At 42.7% G+C, this 23,236-nt stretch overlaps 1 protein-coding gene across 1 annotated transcript; it reads left to right on the forward strand.

Moving 5' to 3' along the window:
• Positions 1 to 8,322: 8,322 nt before the first annotated feature.
• Positions 8,323 to 22,055, forward strand: Gmfb (glia maturation factor beta; the record flags this gene model as incomplete). The annotated part of the gene is made up of 6 exons (XM_087895865.1): positions 8,323 to 8,500; positions 15,182 to 15,231; positions 15,758 to 15,807; positions 16,319 to 16,404; positions 17,053 to 17,126; positions 18,390 to 22,055. Coding segments are annotated over 6 exons (510 nt in total), but the record flags the coding sequence as incomplete, so codon positions are not given.
• Positions 22,056 to 23,236: the final 1,181 nt, after the last annotated feature.

The following is a 23,236-nucleotide window of genomic DNA, read 5'->3' on the forward strand; positions in this document are numbered from 1 at the left end:
GACCTTAGGCAAATTTGGGAAGAGGAGCAGGGCCGGCATCGGAGGGGTGGGAGCGGAGGTTCTACTAAGTGAAATAAACTTAACTCCTGTTCTGGTTTCATCTCGATTTACAAATACTCACGAAAAACCAGAAAAACGGTCTCTACCGCCAGCGATTTCTTGGAACCTGGTCAACCTTTTCTAAGTAAGTTTAATCAAAGATAATTCGGCAATACGTATTCAAGATTCTCCTAGAAATAAAGCAATTGTTCTCCCACGGCCTCTTTTTCTCCTCACATTAGAATTAGCCGGACCTTTGAGGACTTTTAGCAACTGATTTTTGTTTGTTTATTTGTTAGGAGAATTTTTTCCTTTTTTATTAATAATTTTTTAATACAATCTTCTCATTTTACATAGCTATCCCCGTTCCCACTCCCTCCCCTCCTCCCACTCCACCCCAGCTACTCCTCTGGAAGGGTAAGGCTTCTCATGGGGTGTCAACAAAGTCTGACACTTCACTTCCAGGCATGATCAATGGAATATTACTCAGCAGCAAAAGACAATGACATCTTGAAATTTGCATACAAATGGATGGAACTAGAAAAAAAAACATTCTGAGTGAGGTAACCCAGACCCAGAGGGACAAACGTGGTGTGTACTCATTCATAAGTGGATGTTAGCCGAAGGAGAATATTTCAAGTACAGGAAGTAGCTTTACGTCTGCTCCCTTTCCTCACCCCGGTGCGCCAAAGCGGCATCCCATGGGGCTCTCATAAAACCACTTGTATCTATTTTACTAGAGCCCTAAAGCCCTACTTACACCTGGAGGTGGGAGAAACACCTCCCACCGCGAATCCCATTCTGTTAGGGAGGAAGAATGGGAGAATGGGCATTAGGAGCATAACTAAAGGTCCCTGCCATTGCCCTAAATCCACCAGGAAAGTCCTGCTTCAAAAAGATGAGTTGGCTTTGTCTAACGGCCTTGACCAAATAACCATTGTATTTTCTGGAGTACTGCTATTTGAGAAGCTTGTTTCTATATAATTTTTCATTAGTAGATATTATGTTATATAAATCTGTGCTCATTGTTGGAAATGGTTTCATTACTATATCAAGCACTACAGAGAACATCCATAAAGCTAAATTATTTCTTTAGGGTATATCACTAAGGTAAGAATTTTAAAATGTGTTTTAGAGACTAGAGAGTAGAAATGCTGTATCAAGTATACAATCACACCATTTCAACTGCAGCTTTAACAAAATTATTGACCAATCAGAAGGCAACTTTATTAGAATGAAACAAAAAGGAATATTTATTATGAAATAAAGATGTAGAAAACTGCAGGTAAAATCAAACATTAAACACAGAGATAGGATTTTGCTCTTGCTCAAACTCCATTGCCCTACAGTAAAAAGATTTAAGATGCCTAAATGCCCTTGCCACCATGCCTGATGGCCCACTTGAGTCCCCTGGGGCCATATGGTGGAAGGCAAGGACAGCAGGTAGAGGAGGATGGCAATGACACTGTCTTGGACTTAAAGTGTCTCTCCGAAGGCAGTGGTAAAGGTCTGATCCTCGCTGGTGGATCTGATCATTAAAGATGACTGCATTGCCTGGGCTTGGTGTGCACACTTCAAATCCCAGCACACAGGAGGGAGCATAGGGGGAATCTCTGTGAGTTCAAGCCGGCCTGGTCTACACATCAAATTCCATGCCAGCCAGAACTGTATGGTGAAATCCTGGTTCAAAACAACAACAATAACAACAACAAAAACAACAAATCAGTATACTGATCAATGGTAGCACATGCCTTTAATCCCAGCACTCAGGGAGGCAGAGATAGGTGGATTTCTGTGAGTTCGAGGCCAGCCTGGTCTACATAGTGAGTTCAAGGCCAGCCAGAGAGAAGCCCTGGACTGTGAGAGAGGAGAGAAAGAGAAAGAGAGAGAGAGAGAGAGAGAGAGAGAGAGAGAGAGAGAGAGATTTGATTGGAATGTGGGGGCTCTGACTTAACCAGCAGACTAACCCTATTGATGGGTTCATAATTTGATGACATTACTATGCGGTGGTGGAATTTGAGGTAGGGCCTAGTTGGAGTTATCTGGTCACTGGGGTAATAGCCATGGGATAGCCATTTCTTGTCCCTTTCTCCATCTCTTTCTTGGCTGCTATGGGGTGATCAGCTTTGATCTGCCATACCCTGCTACCGTGATACTCTGTTCTTACCATGAAACAGCAGAGTCAGCAGGCATACGCTGAAACCTCTGAAACCGTAAGCCAAATGAACCTCCCCTCTTGTTTCTCCTGGGAATGTTGTCACTGTGGTTTAAAAACAAACACATCATCTACTGGAAAAAGATAAACATCAACCAAAGAGCTTTGAACAAAAGAAAGACAACATGCCACATTCTGTTAGAAGAGGGAAAAAGGGCTGTGTAGACTTAAAGTGGGGGAAGTGGAAGAATCTGAGGTAGATAGAAAGCAGATGCTTGGCATGAGAGCTGACAGAAGCAGGCTTGCCGGAGTAAGGAAGAGGAGGGGAAGACACCGCCTGTCTAACCTGCTCCTGTAGGATGCAAACAGACAAAAGAGCTATGGCTGCATCCCAACCACAACAAAAGACCGCAAGCTTACATGAGGACTAGGGATGTAGCTGATGGAACACTTGACTGGCATACTTAAAGACTGGGCTCTATTCTCAGTACTTACTAAAACCAGGCTCTGTGGTGCATAACTCTAATTCCAGCCCAAGGGAGGTGGAGTTCAGAAGTTCAAAGTTATCCTTGGCTACATTGTGAGTCTGAGGCCAGCCTGGGTTGTGTGAAACCTTGTCTGGAGACAGAAAGAATGTTTCTTTTGCATTTTTTTCTAACTCCATTAATTCAGTTCTCCAGCATGAACTTTGTAAATTGCAACATTGTGTTGCAATGGCAAAAAGTTGGGCACACCTGCCCCTTTAACACAGACAAAGGCCGGGAGATGGAAGTTGAGAAACTGAAAGGTTAGGGTGAAGTATGGAAACTAGGAGAAATGTAGGGCCCTGGTCGAATAGGAGTCTTGCGTGTTAACTGCTTACCTGTACCCTTTAAGAACAATTGAAACACAAGGCTGACAATGTATCTGAAATTTCAATAAATAACTGGTGTGGGAGAATTGTCTGTATTCTGTCAATCATATTTTAATAAAACGCTGATTGGCCAGGCAGGCAGTATAGGCAGGAAAACCAGACAGGAAGTAGAGGTGATGCAATGAGAACAGGAGAATTCTGGGAAGCAGGGAGGTTCCTCTGCCACTCCTGCGCAGACCACCAAAGAGGCAGCATGTAACTTGCCCAGCTGAAAAAGGTACTGAGCCATGTGCTAACATAGATAAGGATAATGGGGTAACATAAGTTATAAGAGTTAACAAGAAGCCTGACCTAATGGGCCAATCAGCTTTATAACTTATAGAGATCTCTATGTGATTGATTTTCTCTGGGACTTGCTGGTTGTGGGGTACCAGGCGGGAACAGATACCCCAACAAGCCGGCCGTCATGTTACAAATCACTATGGCTAGTGTACAAAATAACTGATGGGAAGGACAGCAGGGTGTGTGTAAGTACTGGGATATCAACTACCAGATTATTTCAAAAGCCCAGGTAAGAAATCTTGCTAATTCTCCTTAAGATAGTGACAAGGACTTTCAGAAAAGTAGATTCTACTTAGAGGGTTTTTTCTTCTGTGAATAACAGAAAACCAAGAGGGATATAATTACAATTTCCTCTGAATGTCCAGACATGGCAGTGAGAAGCCAAGACTGTGTTCTGTTGTGGGAGGAACCTAGACTCCTTCTATTTTATTCCACTATTTAGACCCCTATTCCTCAGGTCTCTCCATGATCTAATGCAGTTGATCCAGGGGCCATCACCATGTCTGCATCCTTGTTAGCATAGAGGAGGAAAAATGAGAGGCAACTTTCATTGAAGAAGGTTCTAGGGACATGTTACATATTCCATTGACCACAAGTCAGCCTTACGTCCGAATTTAGCTGCAAGGAAATTTTAAAAACTATAGGCTTTGCTCAAGGAAATCATGTGTTTAGCTAAAGACCAGAGTTTTAATACTTAAAAAAGGAGATGCAGAGGAAACTAGAAGTCTGTCCTAGACAAGGTTTATAGAATTTAATCATAGCATGTGGACATAGAAGAGAAACAGGAATTGAGGTTCTGAGTTCTGCCGGTAAAAGAATGTTGTAGTGATATTTTGTTTGTAATCAAAGAAATCAAACTTGTCTGAAGATCAGAGTGCAGAGCTAAATCACTAGTTATCCAAGAGGCCAGGCAGTTGTGGCATACGCCTTTAAGCCCAGCACTCAGGAGAGAGATCTCTGTTTTCAAAGCCACCCTGGACTTCACTAGATTGACCCAGTCTCATAGAGAAACAGAGTCAGACTGGTGGCTCACACCTTTAATCCCAGCACTTGGTAGGTGGAGACAGGAGTGATAAGGCTGAGTGGAGAGAGGAATATAAGGCAGGAAGAGATAGGCGCTCGGATGCAGTCTGAGGATTCAGTCTGAGCATGCAGTCTGAGGATCATAGAGGTGGATGCAGTGTGAGGTTTTGTAGAGACAGCATCGCCCCTTTGGTCTGAGCATTAGTAGAGGTAAGAACTCTCCCATGGCTGGCTGCTCTGCTTCTATGATCCTTCAGCTTCCACCCCTGAAAGCTAACTCTGGGTTTTTATTAGTAAGAACAATTAGAATTGGTGCTATGGAATGTGCCTAATTATGCTCTGACAGATTCTCTCCCCTTCCCCTGTTGCCATTCATCCCTGTTCTTCTCTAAGCACAGATCATAAATGGAATGCATTGCTAATCTTCTGCACACACTGGTGTTGGATGCAGGTTTATGAAAGCAATTCGGGAGATCCATTCTAACAGTGTAAATACAGAGTTACAATGAGGAAGTTAAGTATAAGGCCTGGGAAGGTTCCCCTCAAAACGTGAGGTTAATTCAAATTAGAGTACTTCAAGCTTCAAATTTACCCTACCGCTGAGAATAAAAGTAAGACAGTAGGACCTTTCAGGTACCGATTCCATAGAAGTATAGAGTATGTGTGGAGGATGGGAAGTGCTAAGGGGTACACGCTCTATGTGCATATACACCTTTGTGTATATGGATGGTTGTGAGCCACCCCGTGATTGCTGGAAACTGAACTTATGACCTCTGGAAGAACCACCAACGCTCTTAACCTCTTAACCTCTGAGCCATCCCTCCAACTCCTCCACCCCTATTTTAAAGATGGGGACTGAAGTGGCTAGAGAGCAGCTGACAAGCACTGACTGCTCTTACAGAGAAGCATTCACAGGGCAGCTTGCAACCCTCGAGAATAAGAGTCCCCAGGAATTGGGTGCAGCCTTCTGGCCTCTGCAGGCATTTGCACTCACACATATATATGCATAGACATAAATCAATTAAATCTTAAAAATAAAAAGATAGGAACTTACTATGTCACCCAGTCTATCTTGAACTCTTGAGTTCATGTAGTCCTCTGCCTCAGCCTCCAAAGTAACTAGGACTACAGGTAAGCATTATTGTGTCTAGCTAAAGAGATGTGGCTAATCTTAAGATTAATGAAATAAACTATGTGCAGATCCCAGAGCTGGCTATACCTATTGTCCTAGTTAGAGTTACTATAGCTGTGATGAAACACCATGACCACAAAGCAAACTGCGGAGAAAAGGCTTACACTTTTGGCTTACACTTCCACATCACTGTTCATCACTGCCCACTGCCTCCCCAGTGTTAGAACGACAGATCTTCACCAATATATAAGCGGTTTATTGATTGAGCCATCTTGCCAGCCCTAACTGATCTAGTTTTGTTCTTGAACAAATGGTATGGGTGTGAAGGAAGAGAGAGCAATGGGAACTTAGACTATAAACTGAGTGTCCTATTAATAGTTGGGTCTGGGGGACAGCTCCGTGTGTAAAGGGCTGGCCTGCGCAATGGTGAAGGCATCAGTTCAGATCTCCGGAATCCGTGTGAAAGCCAGACTGAGTGTGTGACCCAGTGTTTCTGAGTGTGTGACCCAGTGGTTCTGAGTGTATGACCCAGTGGTTCTGTGGCAAGGTGAAAAGACAAGCAAATCCTCAGGTCTTGAGCCAGGTAGTCTGGCATGTAGAACAGCAACAAGAAGCTCCTGTGGCCAGCCAGATGGAAGCTGAGAACCAACACCTAACCTTGTCCTCTGACCTCCATGTGTACTTGGGAGGCATGTACTGTGGCACACATATGAACCCGCACACATCCATGAAGACTTTAAAAAGGGAATTGGGTTTTCTTGAGTTTCCCCTTTTAAGAATCTGGTCTCTTTCAAGAAAATTCTCATTCTTCCCCTTTCTTTCCTCCCTTGTTTCTTGCCTCTCCTAAAATGAGAATTTGATGACAGCAAGTGCTCACGGGACCTTGCGGTGGGTGAGGCAGGACAATGAGAGCTCAGCTCTGTACCACGCATTTAGGTCCTCACCACGCTGAAGAAAGCTTTTGGCTTTCTGTTCTAGAGCATCCCCACGGCTGAGGTCCGGGGTTCCAGCCATTGACCTGTGTCAGGAAACCCCACAGAAGCATACAAGCCCTAAGCTCTACAGGCCTGTTAGACTGCTTGTCTCTGCTTTACCGGGGAAGGGGGCGTGTTATAGGAACATACAGAGTCTCCTACATGTCGCAACTGGTTTCAGAGGTATCTTAAGATAGCAGATTAGACCACTTCTGCCACTAAATACATCTCTACCATTTTAAAAATGGTATAAAGTCTAATTCAAGGCTTCTCCCCAGAGAAGAGGACTTTCTCTAATACCCCACCCACTTGGATCCTTCTATGACTATACCTCCCCCTCTGCCATTTCAGGCTGGAGGGGAAAAGGCAGGACAGGAAGTAAGGTTCTACAGAAATAAAGCTGTTCTTCCCAGTTTCCACAAATCCAAAGCAAAATGCTTTTCCTTCCTGCTAATGACTTTGTCTCAGCTTCCCTAAGGTGTGGTATATAGGAAATCCCACATTTACCATTACCGATATCTGGATTTTAAAAAATGCTATAATGACTTCAAAATTGTATATGACCCCCTGTTTTGAAAATGTCTGGTTTTCTAGGGCTGGAGCAATGGCTCATAGGTTAGAGCATTGGCTGCTCTTCCAGAGATTCTGAGTTCAGTTCCCAGCACCCACATGCTGACTCCCAGTCATCTATAATGGGATCTGATGCCCTCTTCTGGCCTGTAGTTGTACGTGCAGGCAGAGCACTCACACATAAAATAAATAAGATTTAAAAGAAAAGTAGAAAGAGAAGAAAAGAAAATGTCTGTTTTTTTAAAAAATGTGATTGTGTTTTGGAGAACCAAAACTCTATTTTTAGAAATCAAAGTTGTTGCTTGCTTTTCTTTTTTCTTTCCTCCCTCCTTTATTTTCAGTCTTCTGCTCTTTTTTAAAAAAAATTATTTTATTACTTTGTGTGTATGGATGTTTTGCCTGCTTGTACCACATGCATGCAGTGGCCCTAGAGGCAAGAGGAGTGCCTCAGACCCCGGAGCTGGAGTTACACTGTGAGTGATCACGTGGATGGGTTCTGGAGCGCCAACCAGGGTCCCAGAGAACCAATGCTTTTAACCGCTGAGCCATCTCGTCAACCCCCATTCTTTCTTGATTTTGAATTTCTAATGCCACAGTTCTAGTAATTTTTTGATGATAATAATTATTTCTTCACGACCAAGGAGAAAGTTCCAAAGGGATATTAAATAGAAGTGTTTTAAAAATCTCTCACAATTTTTTTTCCGTAAAGTTGCCAACCCTTTCATCCACATAGCCTTTCTTGTATTCTTTCATAGGAGGACAAATTTATCTTCGTTTCAGAATACCAGTAGTAATAAAATGGTCGTAATTTTGACGTACTTCAGTTTTAGAATTCAATCTGGCAGTGACTTGGAAGTAAAAGTCCTCGTAATCAACACCGATCACCATTTATTCAGTATGTGAATTCTAGTTGGAAAAGAAATGTAAGCAAGTTCTGGAAAGCTGGCAGGTCAGGAACGGCGCTCTGGGATAGGTGCAAGGATGGAAACCGTGCCTACGTTTGAAAAGCATTAAATCTGGAAGTAAGCTGTAGTCAACACGCACATTTACCACTAAAATCGTTGACTCGGGTTTGTCATCGTGAAATTTCTGCCATTGAGTCTTGTAGAAAATTTAAACGTTCCAAGAACCTGCGCCTCGAGGCTGAGCTCATTCCACGGTATCTGTGAGGGCGGAACGAAACAGGCTTCTTTAAGAAGCTCTGGGAACGCTAGCACAAGCGTTCTGCTGAATTTTGGACCTCGTCTCCCGCCGTCCGCCGTCACGTGCGGACCGCAGCAGCCGCGTAGTTAGGTGGAGGGAGGCTGAGCCGGGCGCCAGCCGAGGCAGGAAGGGAGGTGGCTGCCGAGCCATTCTTAAAGGGGCCCGAGAGATCCTTCAGCGGCGGGCCGCTGACGGCCAGAAGGAAAATGGTGAGTGGCGCGGAGGGCGGCACCGCGGGGCTGGGCGGGCTCGCAGGCCCTTCCCGACTTCCAGCGGCGGCCGGGACGACCCCCCGCCGCGGGCCGCCGGTTGGAACGTGGCCTCAGTGGACAGGAGTCTGGCCCTTGTGGTCCCCGCGGCGGGATGGGCTGGACCCGAGGGGCGGCGTTGGCGGCGAGCGCTTGGGTTCCCGATTGCATTCTGCCCTCGCCCAGGCTTCTTTCTGCTTGCCTCTCCCTGTTTCCCGCTGCATAGAACCCTATTCCTGCTTTCTTCAAGTCGAGGCCATTGGAACCCATGTGACCGGAGGTTCTATGGTTTCGCCTGTAAGCAACTGTCAGAGATTTAGTTTTGCTGCGTCTTGGTCCGTGGCTTCAGTTCTCCTTGACTATGGACCCCAAGCGTAAAGATAAAAGTGGAGAATTAAGTCAGTTGCCATCAAGGATCTTCTGGATCCCTCCCAACGTGCTTTTTAAAATACGATCAAGTTCCATGGAAACAGCAACAGGAGAACATTGTTGTTTTCTGTAACTCCTCTCTTGGGAACCACTTCCATCTAGCTGCTAGGCGCTAGCAGGTCTTGCCGTGGTCATTGAACCCAGGAAAGTCGTTGGTTTTCATTATTACGACCTTTAAACCACATTCCAGGGTGCTGACACTCCTGCTAGAAGCATTCCTTTCGCCATGCTTCCCCCTAAGCTTCTGGGATTCAGAACTCCTGACTTTTGCTCCTCCTCCTGCTGTTGCATCTGTTTTCCTTGGATTCCGTTCTCCATTTCCTGAACTGTGCTCCTAAGAACCCTAGCTAGGCTCCATCCTGAGGCTTCATTCTCTATTGTATTTCCTTTTGCTGAATTCCTCCCTCCGGTTACCATCTCCTTTGAGTTGACCTATGCGTTTCTATCTCTGACCTTACTTCTGAGATCCAACCAGAAGTTATATTCCACTTTTTGGTTAATATACTCAGGAAACAAAGCCGGGCGACGGTGGCGCAGGCCTTTAATCCCAGCACTCCGGGAGGCAGAGGTAGAGGGATCTATGTGAGTTCGAGGTCAACCTGGTCTACAAGAGGTAGTTCCAGGATAAACTCCAAAGCTACAGAGAAACCCTGTCCTGAAAAAAAAAAAAGCAAAAACAAAAAAGCAAAATAAATATACTCAGGAAACACTTCACCACACAGATACCACAGAGGCTCCTCAATTTGTCCAAAAGTAACGCATAGCCCCCCCTGCCCCCACATTTGATCTTCATTCAGCCAGAATTCTGTAACTTGACTAAAGGTGCCATTTGTGTCTGTTTCAGAAGCCAGAAGTCTAGAAGTTGTCTTTGTAAGCCTTTATTTCCTCCTTATTGAATCTAGCCCAATTCCTATGTAGTGATTAAGGGAAAGCGCTATAGCTGCCAGGCTACCTGGTTGCTTCCTGGGTCCACTACCTGTATGTCTTAGATTTCTCTATGTCTTAGATTTGGGGGAAGATGCTTGTAGCCTGTCTGAGCCTTAACATTTCCTGCTAAATGGGGATGGTGTTAGTGTAAGTGAAAGGGTGTGGAGCACAAAGCAGGAGTCAGCCTTGTGCTTCACACAGGGTAACTTAACTGATGTTCCTCAGTTCTTCCTTATGCTGATTTCAGCCTCAGCGGCTTGTCACCTCTTATCCGAAATGGTAATTGGTGCTGCTGTGTTCTTCCTGGCTCTCTGCCTGTTTGCTGCATATCAAAACAAATATGATCTTATCAGAATTCAAATATGGCCGTGTTTGCCTTCCCCACAATACATACAGCCTGTTGACAGCTTCGATTTGCCGATGGAATAGAAATCTGAGTGCCTCCAGGCCGTAGCCTGGGTCCTCACTCCTGTTCATTGTGGGCAGCCGAGTCACACTATGGTCTCTTGATTTGGGCTGCTATGCTCACTTCAGTCACTTTAGATGGCTTTTCCTGTGACCGTGGTGTTCTTCACCACCGTCAGTTCTCAAAGCATCTGTGCTTCTCCATGCTAGCATTTATCATAGGGACCGGTCTACAAATTTTTGCCTGGTCTTTTTGATGTAGGTCTCTTCTCTACTAGACTATCATGTAAGCTAGCACTTACCACAGTGTTGGTGTTCATTAACTGTTCATTTATTGAATACACCAATAAATGGGGCGTTTAAGCTCAACTATCTTAAATAACATTTACCACCTAGAATTGCCTCTATATCCTTGTACTCATTCTGAACCGCTTCCCAATGTAAACATGAGTAATAGCTGACCAAGCTGAGTCCATTCCCTTCTCTCCCCACCCTTTCCTTTTTAGAAGAGACAGTTGATCCTCCTGCCTCAGCCTCTAAGTGCTGAAATGCTGGACATGTGCCACCATTCCTGGTTTCTGAGTCTTTCTTGTAGAATGGGGTTTTGTCATGGCTTTGGGAAGGGAGAAAATACACTGAATTACACAAATTAAATCAAAGCATGTTTTCATCTTTTTCACCGTGCTGAGGGTCACATGAGGCAAGTAGCTACCAAACACATTGAACGTGTTTTCATGGGTTCCTGGCTCAATGATGTCACGCTTATACTTGTGGCCCTCATTATCAGAGCTGAAAGGTAAGACTCGTATGTCAAATTGGTTTTGTCTAAATAAAAATCAAAAGTTTTTATTAGCTTCATTATATTTTTGATCAAAGAAGATTGAATCTTAGCCTCAGAAGTTCCCTATGACTTAGCATCTCTCTAAAAACAGTTAGAAGACTAAACATACATCCCAGCAGTGGTATTTTCTGTTGGCTAGTGCCCTTGGCTGATGTATACTTCCTGATTGTTTGTGTAATTGCACGTCCTATGACACACGCCACATCTTACTGATATCAGAGTTGAGAATTTTAAGGATAGTTAAAGTGATAGCCATTTCCTGCTTTAGTGGATGCTGTCTTTAGTCCAACAGATCAAGCACCCAGGCTTCCATTACATTTTTTTTTTTCAAATTTAAGATTGGAAGCCTTGGTGCTTTAAGGTTCTGATGAGAATTGTCCAGATTTTCCTGAAGGGGAAGGGGAAACTTATATGAAAAGTCCAAAATAAGTGAACTTTTTGCAGCTTGACTCAAACCAACTGTAAAAAATGTAAAACAATGAGGGAATTTGGACATTAGTTAGGTGTTGGAGGCTAGAATTCTGGGAGAGTTTTTCAAGCAGAACGACTACGCTGTTTATGTTTCTCATAACATGTAATGTCTTCAAGTGACGAATAGTACAATGTTTCCAGGTGAATGACCTTTGGGTGAGACCGTCCACTGGGCTTAGTGATGTCCTGTGGGCAGCGAATGCAGATGGCAGTGATTGGAGCTGAATGATTAATACATAGGATTTCACTATTCTGCTCTCCACATTGGTATGATTTGCAAGGTTCTTTTAATTAATTTTATTTATTTTTTTTCCTTTTTTGGAAATAGGGTCTCACACTGTAGCTCCAACCTTTCCCAAACTCAGAGATCTTCCTGCTTCTTCTGGCATAAAAGTTGTCCACCATCTTGCCTGACCGATTTTGCAGTTTTACCCACTATAAGCATCACAGCATGGCATGGTGGCACACACTTGCAATATCTATACTACTGGAGAGGCTAAAGCAAGGGGGATCACAAGTTTGAGCCAGCTGCTTGAGGGGGGGATCCTGTCAAATATCAGCCAGCTGAGGGCTGGGGTGATGGGTGAGTATTTAAAGTAATTACTGTACAAACACGGGATCTGAGTTTGAAGCTCTGGAACTATGAAAAGCCATAATCTCAGTGATCCAACAGTCAGGTGGGAGGCAGAGGCAGGAGAATGCACAGAAGCTCACTGGCTAGCTAACCTTTGCACACGGTATGCAGAGGGATCCTGTTTCAAATAGTGGAAGGCTAAGACTAGCACCCAGAGTCATCCTCTGACCGCCACATGTACACTGTGACACATGTATGCCCAAATTCACATAAATGGATGTATGTGCACATAGAATTTCTATCTGTGCACCTGAAGACAAAGCCAGCTAGCTAAACAACAAAACAGCTAGCTAGGTGTCATAGCCATGCCCTGTAGTACTAGCATTTAGGACACTGAGGCAAGAGGGTTGTAAGTTCAAGGCCAGCCAGGGCTACTTACCGAGATTCTCAAACAGCAAAACAAAAGCAAAAACAAAGCTAAATAAAAATATAAAACTATTTTTGTTCTCTTGTTGCAGTAACTTGCACCACTAAAAGAAGAAAGCTTTTGATGATTTCTGGGGAAGATCTGTTATTATTTCTTCATAATCTCTAAGCATTTCTTTTGGCTTTTATATTTATTTCATCTGCTTTTGCTTTTGTACATTTGTTCCTCTTTTTCAAGGAAATAGATTATTGAGTATACTACAAGGGGGATCGGAGTGAGCAGTCACCAGAGTACTACCTGTCTTCTTGTACATTCTTTTGTTGTGTTTTAAAGACAAGGTTTCTCTGTGTAGCCCTGGCTGTCCTGGAACTTGATCTGTAAACTAGGCTGGCCTCGAACTCAGAGATCTACCTGCCTCTGTCTCCTGAGTGCTGGGATTAAAGGTGTGCGCCACCACCACCTGGCTAAAGATTTATTTATGTTTGTATTTTATATGCAGGAGCACTCTGTCCTCATGCCCACCAGAAGAGGGCACCAGATCTCATTACAGACGGCTGTGAGCCACCAGTGTGGGTGCTGGAAACTGAACTCAGTACCTCTGGAAGAGCAGCCAGTGTTCTTAACTGCTGAGCCATCTCTCTAGCTCTCCTTTTGTACATTCTTAATAGCTAATTTTATATCTTTATAGTCAACTAAGATATAAATTGTTCATTTTTACTGTTAGGTTTATTTTTATTTTCTTCATAATTGTGAAACTCCAAAAAGTAAGATGATTCTCCTGTTCTTGCCCTGCAGTATGAAATCCTGTGCTTGCTTATCTGACGCAGGTGACGGTCCTTCACTTCCATGTTTCTGCCCTACCTCTCACTTCACATAAAATGCTTGTTAGTATGTGCCTGGTTTTTGAAATATTTATTAGCCAAACAGGATTAAAGTGAAGCTCACATTAGAGATGAACAGGTATGACTAATCCACGTAGATCCAAAAGTCGGTAGATTTGAAAGTTCTTTAACGTGCACAAATATTGAAGTCATGGCATTTTAAGTGTATGTATCCCCCTCTCTCTTGTAGAGTGAGTCTTTGGTGGTTTGTGATGTTGCTGAAGATTTAGTGGAAAAGCTGAGAAAGTTTCGTTTTCGAAAAGAAACCCACAATGCTGCCATTATAAGTAAGCTGAAGTTGCCTCGAAACTCTATGATGTGGTTTGTGTTTTCCTGCAGTTCCTTTGACTCTGCCAGGCCTTTAGAAAGTAACAGTTCTCCTGTCCGCTGTACTTGTCACTGCCACCTCTGCAAGTTAAGACTGTGCTCCCTCCCTCCCACCCCCCAGGTCACTACCAACTCCGCTCAGAAGCTGATTGTCTTGGTCCCTTAGGAATGAGGTCCCCATTTGTAGTGACTTTTTTGTCTTTCTCAGGGGCTAACATTCACACCCAAATGGTAAAGTTCAGCGTTGGCCTCCTTCTAACTGTACGTTACTTCAGTTTTGTGGAGAGGGCTTTACCTGTTTTCGTAGCTAATACTTTGCGGGCAATGATTTAGGTGAAGGAAGGTTGAGAGACTGAAGATGTAAAAGTATAGACCTGGCCTAACAGATCCATCATCAACTGGTGACACCTTATGAATTTTGGTTCTGTTATAAATAAATACTATCATGTGGTCATATGGTTCTTTTATTTGTTTTATTATTTTTGTTGTATGAGCGCTCTACATGTATGTCTGCATGCCAGAAGAGGGCATCAGACCCCATTATAGGTGGTTGTGAGTCACCATGTGGTTACTGGGAGAACTGGGAATTGAACTCAGGACTTCCGGAAGAGCAGCCAGTGCTCTTAACCTCTGAACCATCTCTCCAGTCCCCTTTTATGGTGTTTTTTTGTTTGTTTGTTTGTTTGTTTTTAGTGGCCATATGGTTCTTAGTAGGGAAAATGCAATAGTGCTGTTTACCCCAACAAATGAGACTGTTTGAAGTCACACTGTATGCCCATAGGATTTAATGTGAATTTAGTACAAACTCCAACATAGTTTATTCTTTACACAGATAGAAAAGAATAAAGGCATGGGTGGTCTAAGTTTACTTTGATTTAGGTTTCGATTATATCATTTATATTTGAATATATTTGAACAGAGGTGGAATTGGTAATTCACTTCCTTAGACTAATGACCATATGCCATGAAATTATAATGTTGGAGAAGCTATGGGTCTTGGGGTTTCTCTCTTCTGAGCCCTGGGCAGCTCTTCTTTGGCAGTTTTAACCACGTTGCACATAGAGTCTTGGTCAGAGTTAGTCTTCCAAGCCTCTTTTTATTTCGAAAGATATTCTGGAGTCATGAAATTCTCCATCCATACAGTCCATGTGAGGAGCTGTTAAGAGTCTAAATAAGCAAGTTCCATGTTGGGAATTGTACCCGGAAGTGGAAAAGCTCATACCTAAGTGTATTTATGCTGTGTTTCTTGATGCCTTAGTTATAGGTGCTTCCCTCCCTCCATCTAGACTAGAGCTGCATGGGTTGCATGGGCTGGGTAGTCTAGGTCACTAGAGTCACACTTATATTGTTTCCCTTATAGTGAAGATTGACAAAGATAAGCGCCTGGTGGTACTGGATGAAGAACTTGAGGTTTGTTCAATGTGCTAAATACAATTTTTATAGTTATTCCATTATTGTTGTCTAAACAATGCTGTTTGTTACATGTACTAAAACACGTTCTGGGCCTCCTTAAATATGTACTAATTATGCATGAAAAGCATGGGCTAAATATTGGTTCCACACTGTCTTGCTGATTTAACTGTCCTCTGTAAAGCACTAATGAGATCCAGCATGGTAAGCAGGAGCTGGCGGTCTGTACCTAGTAAAGATGAGTCAGCTCGTGGCTCGTGAGCTGTGTGCAGAGTGCTGTCACACTAAAGCCGGCCACTGGAGGGGCTGGTGGAGTTGCTGTTCCCTCTGCTGCTGCTTCTGTCACTGTCACCCGGTGTTTCCTGACAGTGGATCATGAGCACAGTGGGAACACTGTCCTTTAGCCCTTTGTCGATAGAAGCGCTTTTGTGATGTGATAACGAATTCCTAGCTCTTAGCAGATTGGGTGCTCAGGGGATCTTTGGGTAAGGACATGCTTCAAAGTTTCTTTTCTCCATGCTGCCAGGGCGTCTCCCCAGATGAACTGAAAGATGAACTACCTGAGCGGCAACCTCGATATCCTTCTCTAAGTGGTTTGGGACAATTTTTGTTAGTCATCAGGATTTTATTTATGAACCCATTTGTTCAGCTTTCGAAAGATATATTTTATATGGCCTGCAAAGAGAATGGGGGGACTGTTGGAGGAGGGAGATGGAGGACAGCTGTGAGCAGAGGACTGCATATAAGACTGCTAAGACGCCAACAAAACACCATGACCCCGGCCCAGTTAAAATACCTATGCGTGTCGTAGACAGGAACAAGGAAAGTTGATGCATTTAGATTTCGTTTTAAAAACTTTTTCTTTAATGTGCACATAATAAAAACTGATAAAGAAAAATTAAAACTGTACTTTTAACAAGTTTTTTTTGAGAGGCTGCATGATTTTATAATTTGTCCTTGGGGCCTGTTTTGTAGACTGATATCAAAAGCGTGGTGTTAGATTGAATGAAAAAGGCTGTTCACTAGCTCCAGGTGTTGATCGTTGCCTGTCTTAGAGCAGAGGCTTTAGTTTCTTTAACTTGAGAAAAACCTTCATTGTATATAGTTATAAATACCAGCATGATGATGGAAGAGTCTCTTACCCTCTGTGCTTCATTTTCTCCAGCCCTGTTGGTAAGTCACTTTCTTTAATAATGTCTACTTGGCTTTGATCCTATTGAACCGCCTTTTGCTATGTATAAAAATGAAGTTGTTGAGTAGCCTAAACTGAGGTCAGTTGATGTGTGTGTTTGTGCACACACCTTATACACTCTAGAGCGGGTACCATAAAGTGTTGTCTCTCGGGACTCACTTATCTCTGCCAGTTAATTCCTAGAAGTGTAATTGCTGAGTTCATCATATATTCTAATGATTCATAAATATAATGGCACCTTTTAGAATCAGAAGTATATATTTTAATCTTGTTTAGTATGTGATCTTTGTGCGGTCGTGGTACTACACATAAAAGGAGGTACTAGGGATCTGCATGTAATAAGATGGTATTTTTACTATGTCAGTTAGAATAGTGCTGAATAAAGTTTTTAAGTGTCAAGACTGAAAATCAGGGCCCATGGGAGATCTAGACCCATTTTAACTTTGAGTCGTCTGTCTTTGTGTAGACAGTATACAGTGGAAGAATTACAGTGTAGCCATATGCATTTAGAGCAAGACTTTTGTAAACTTAGTAGCAAAGGGAATCCTGACTAGACCTTTGTGAAAGACAAAGGTAATGGAAGCCACCACCCTTCCTAAAGCCACCCGTTTCTGTGCTGTGTCTTCCAGGGTGCAAGCCGGAGCAGCAGATGATGTACGCGGGGAGCAAGAACAAGCTGGTCCAGACCGCTGAGCTGACCAAGGTAGTGCCTGTGCCGACACGCCTCCTGTAGAGGACGGCGCCATAGCCAGGCAGCAGCTGCAGACGGGTCTTCTCTAGCCGAAGCCCTGTGACTGATGTGCTGCACAGAATAAAGCTTTGTATTAGGAGGAGGAGAACTATAGTAATCTTTGAACCAAAATGTGTTTTTAAAATAATTTGATTTTTAAAAAGTAACTTTCAAAATGTGAGTAGCTTCACATAGTGGTACATGCCTGTAAACCCAGCACCGGGGGTTCAAGGCTACTTTGGGTCACATAATGAGATTATCCTAAAAGAAGAAGGAGAAAAGCAAAGATCATGGTAACCGCAAAGCTACTGGGTCTTTGGTACTGTCTGCACCATAATGTGCTAGACCTGACATGCAGTCTGCACATGACTCCTACAGCTGCCGTCATCTCGTTCTGTACAGGTGTTGGGATTGATGGTCATCTTTCTGTAAATAAGAAAACAGACTCATTGGATAATGGAACTTAGCACCAAGCCTTGTAATCTTGCTTCTGATCCCTAGAACACACATGGTATAAATAGAGAACCAACTCTGTAAGTTGTTCTCTGGCCTCCGTACACATACTACGGTTCATAAGTGCACGCATGTGCTTGTACACAAACACACACACACACAGATACAAGTGTCATTTTAAAGGTAGAAAGAAAAGCAGGTTCAGAAGGTGAGTGACTTGTTCAGGGTTGCGTGTTAGAGCTAAGATTCTGACTTACATCTGGTTCCAGATCCCATCTGTTTGCTGTAACTTCATCTCCCTCTAGCCGTGTGCTTCCTGGACTGAACTCACATTTCTGCTGGAGAACTGTAGCTTCCAACTCTGAGTGTAGCCTCATCAGATTAGTCAACAGCTGGTGTTAACATCTGATACTCAGACTGTGAAAGCGCGGCCTTATGTTTCTTCAGCTCCTCGCTGGGTTGATTTTAGATATGTATGCTTGGCTGTCTTTTCTAATGGGCAAGGTTGACAGAATTACTCTTTGAACGTGCGTGTGCTGGTTTAGAATTTGTGGTTCTAAGAGTGCAGGTTTTATGCCATCTTGATTGCTATTCTTTGGTAACTTAAGTATTTAGCACTTAAAAGGAGTTAAATATTACTGAGAAGTTACATCTGATTTACTCAGATTACATGACCAATATGAAGGAAACAGAACGTGGTATTTAATACTCGGTGCAATGTAGGGTTTGGTTTTTAGAGGGATGGACTATGAATGACTTCAGTTTGTTTTTTCCTTCCTTAAGGTATTTGAAATAAGAAACACTGAAGACCTAACTGAAGAATGGCTACGTGAGAAACTTGGATTTTTCCACTAGTGTGAGCTTCGGTGTTTCTAAAGTATTTATGTATTAACCTGACCATACTGGAACCAGACATAGTTAATTTATGCCTCAGAATGCACTGTTACTTACAGTTTGTTTCCTGCAGTAAAGAAAACGTCTTCATTTGTGCAGTCTGAACAAAGGAGAAATCATCTTCATAGTAACGGAACTTTGTGACGTGTGGCCTTGTGTTTGTCATTGTTAGCTGGACACTTTTCTCCAGGGGTGATGTGCACCCTCGTGACTAATTTCTGTGATTTATGGTTCAGACACTAGTGGAAGGTGGCTTTAGGCTCTGATAGACAGCAAGTCCTCCTTTGACCACCCCTGGGCATGGGCAGTCTGTAAGTGCAAATAGCGTTCCATCACTTGTCACGCCATCCAGGTTCCTTGGGGCTTAAGTCTCAACCTGGCCGATTCTGAGCCAAGAGCAGTGATTTGGTAGAGCTTCTGCTGCTCTGTCCATAAGTTTTCCTTCTCTCTTGGTGTCCTGTAGCTTTGTAATCAAGTGTAGAAACTATATCAGTCACTCATTCTTAAGGTCTGTGAGTTGGATTTTATGGTAGAGTTAGGATTATTAGGTTTTTTTCTTATGAGAAATAGAATCCTAGTCTAAGAAACTGGTGAGTTGTGTAATCAAGGGCTTCATTCCTGATTATGTCACTAACAGGGAACTTAGAATGTGGCTTGGTAACACTATAAAGCACCTCCTAATGTCTTTTGAGCACCGTTTTAAATGTGTTAATACTGTGCCTTTGATTTGTCAGCATTAACGTTAGCTTAAGACTTCTACACTGCCAGTATTCTAAATTTGGCGAAATTAATACTTTTTTAAAAGGTTCAAGTAAAACAATTTTCTAAGATGTATAACTGAAGTTTGTAATAAAACCAACTTGTTATTTTTAAACTTCCAACTATCTGCCCAAAGTCGTGAATATGTGGTAGGTGAGAATTATGATTTGGGGTATAATTACTATTAGCTTTGTGCCATATGTAAGCATTACTTAAAATGTTGGTCATAGTTAATAGCAACATATCAATTTATCCTAAATGTCAGAAGAAATTCTATTATGGACAAAGCCAGTCATGTTAGATGGTAGCACCATTGTTAGGAAGCAAAACTTCTAATCTACTTGTAGATATTACGTTACACTTAAGAAAACATGTAGGAAACTACTGAATAGTAATTTGATTTAAAAAGAAAAATAGAGAGACTATAGAGGCAGATCAAATTCTTATATTAAGAAGGTAATCATTTTGAGCTGGGCAGTAGTAATGCACACACCTTTAATTCTAACACTCGGGAGGCAGAGGCAGGCAGCTCTCTGAGTTCTAGGCCAACCTGGTCCACAGAGCTAGTTCCAGGACAACCAGGGTACACAGAGAAGCCCTATCTATCTCAAATAAACAAACAAACAAAAACCTAGCAAAAGCATTTTTACGTTGGTGCAGTTCATTGCATACTGTTTGTCTTGCTTAGGGTTCTGCGCCAGCTTTACTGGAGGAAAGGTAGTTGGACTTTGACAGTGGAATAGCATGTGTTGTGGTCCCAGCTGTGTGTTCATTAACCTGTGTGTCAGGAAGCAATTGCAAGTGCTAAAGGAGGTGTTTGCATTGCTCATGAATGGAAAAGTTCCTTTATTTCGGTTTCCAGAGAATGAGAAACGTTCACCCAAGAAGTCTGAGATACTATGCAGGTTTTTTGTTACAGGCTAGAGAATAGCTTGCTTTTAATCCTACAGAAAGCAAATGAGATCCAAGTAGAGAGTGACTTTGATGTTTTTGAATGAAGCAAATAAGGTTTTGTTTCAGCTGGTTGCATAAGTATGCTGTTGAATGTAATGCTACAAGAGTGTACATTTTTAATATGGCTCCTTATTTTGGCTTGCACGTTTACCTTAGTTTTGGAAATCTTGAGGTCTTCCATCAGATCGATGGTACTGGCCTGCCGTACACAGGATGCTCCAGTCCTCCGGCAGCAGCACCGCGGCTGTCAGCAGCTTGCTTCCTGAGCTTTTCCAGCCCTTCCCAGTAAGTGTGCCTTTTGGAAGGCAGCACATTGGATTGGGTCATCAAATGAACATTTTTATTCTGCCTGTCCATAATGCAGGTTTGTAAGTCCTATGCTCCAAAGTATTCCTCAAATATTTATGTACATTTCCAGTTAGCTAAAATTTACATTCTTTTAAAGTATTTTTATTACTTTTCTACCTTTCCATAAAGAGTATTTCCCAATTCCATAATTCCAGCTTTTACACTCCATGTCTTTCTGGAACAACCATTCCTACTCAGCCTTAAATCTGAATTTTTTCTTTTTGGAAGCCACTCTTTCCAGGAACCTCTTTGGTTTTCTAAGTCAGCATTGGTTCGGAGATTTTTGATCTTCTCAAAGTTGTGCATAGCATCTAATGTCAGAGCCTACTCAGAATTACCAGGTGTATTTAATGCAGTTCTGTGACAACCTGGGTGGTGTATGAAGAAAGGTGTTCTCAGGCTACTGTGCTGAACTTCCAACATGTCTAAGTTCTGAGCAGTAATCACTTTGTTCTGATATTGAAACAATTATGTTAGCAAAAAAGCTGGGTGACTGTTTTGTTTAATTGACTTCTAAACTCTGTTCGAATTGCCTATCTGAAGAGTTTACTGGATGCCTAGTGCAGTTAAACATTCTCTTGTGTGAGGGGTGTTAACTAGATTGTTTGTCATTACTAAATAATTTGTAGCAAATGTGTGTGAGCATTTCCCCTCCCTTTTTGTCTCCTATTTTCAGGAGCCAAACTTAGCCATAAACTGTATCCTGGTCTGACACTTTCACTAATGGTTTCCAGTTAGAGGAGTTTATTGCCGAATTAAGCTTGGCTCTTATCCCACCCAGACAGAAACTAAGGAAGGTACACAGAAGAAGTGTTTGTAAAACTCATGTGAGGGCATCAGTCTGTATGTGGACCAGTGAACAGATATTTTCATAAGGGTTAAAATGCCAATATTTGGGAAGTAGAGAGTAGAGTATATTCTATCAGTTCTATTGAGTGTTAATATGGTTGTATTCTTTATTTGTTCTCTGGACTGATAATACTGGAATCCATAAAGTTTGAGCCTTTACAACTTATATGAAGAAATGTTGCGAACATTTCTGGATGAATCTTATTTTGTATTTCTGGAAGAATGTAAATAATCTCCTAGGCCTCTTCGTGCTGACGGTTCCAAGGCAAATGTTTGCTAGGCCATTTGACATTTCAGATCAGTGAGCATATTCCTGTCATGTTTATAACAGTTACATTAAGCCTGTGATAGAAACAGTGTCTTGCTTTTTAGAATATAAATACTTGAATATTGTTTGACATCACCAACATGCCAGGGCAAGTCCCACTGATTTTCATGGTCCAATATAATCTCATTCAGGAGGCTTAAAGCATTGGTGGTTTAGTCTTGTGGATTTTCACAGTTCTCTGTTGTTTAAGAGAACCGACAACTGGCATACTCCTTCAGCTGTGCTCCGTCTGCTAGCTCATACCGCATGTTGATTTTGGAGTCTTTGGTAAGCATGGTGCTTGTATTGGTTTAAATAAAACGCTAACATGAAAGGAAGTCGAGTGTTTCGTTTTTCACCTGCCTTCTACCACCTCCTGTGAGTTTCTGGGAGACACGTGTCCATTTAGCAGTTTACTTTGTGGGGGAAAACCAAATAACAATAATAACAAAAGACAGGAATCCTTGGGCAACTTGGTGGAATGTGACGTGGAACTTTTTGCTGCAAAAATAATGGATTTGTAAGAAATACCAGTGAACAGCAGTAGGGGCAGAAGGAGCAGTTCCAGATGCTGAGCCTGGCCTTGAAAGGGAGACTTAGGAGTTAGGGGTCCATGTGCCTCTAAGCAATCCTGTCATTGTTTATACTCATGCACCCTTCCTGCTTAAGGGACTGTGCTACAGGGTGGAGCCAATGGTGTCTGTTAGAGTGGATACATACAAATCCCTGATAGCTCTATAGTTTACCATGTACTATTTGTGATTAAATCTGTAATAGTCACAGTTTGTTTGGGTTATGAAAGGAGTAATTAATGCCTTCCTTTAAGAATCTCAGAAGGAAACCTGACCACAGCCAGGAACCATTTTTCTTATTTCTCAAATTTGGTCATTTAGCTACTCAAAGAGCCTTTTTTTATTATTATTATTTCACTAAAAAATATGCCCCTTGCTGCATCCTAACATGTAGAAGGTAGAAAGGTCGGCACCGCTCCCTGTGTTCCTTCTGTACTAACCGTTACTTCATTCATGAGGCCTGCCAGTCCTGCCTCATAAGCCTGCTGCTCTGGGGGCGGATGGAGGGTTCAAGACAGGGTTTCTCTGTGTAGCCCTGGCTGTCCTGAAACTCTCTGTAGACCAGGCTGGCCTCCAACTCAGAGGTCCTCGGCCTCTGCCTCCTGAGTGCTGGGATTAGAGGCATGCTCCACCACTGCCCAGCTACATGTAAATTTTCAAAACATGAATTTTAGGGACCTTGTCAGATGGCAAAAGCAGCTAGGTACAGATATTCATTCGCTATAAGACGCTCTGCACTGCGTCTTTCCCCCTCTGCACCTGTGTGTTCTTATCCCTCCTCCACCCCAGTACACAGTCCTCTTCCAGCCCCAGCTGACTGAACCCTAAGGCATCTTCTGTGGTATCGCCCAGCGGGTAGCAAATAACAATCTGGGTCAACCATTCTTATAAATAAACAGCTGGCTGTGGAAGCTGAATGTGAGGGTGCTGGTTAGGGAGATGGCATG

Source organism: Myodes glareolus, chromosome 12 (genome assembly GCF_982192425.1).
Source record: "Myodes glareolus chromosome 12, mMyoGla1.1, whole genome shotgun sequence".
Lineage (NCBI taxonomy): Eukaryota > Metazoa > Chordata > Mammalia > Rodentia > Cricetidae > Myodes > Myodes glareolus.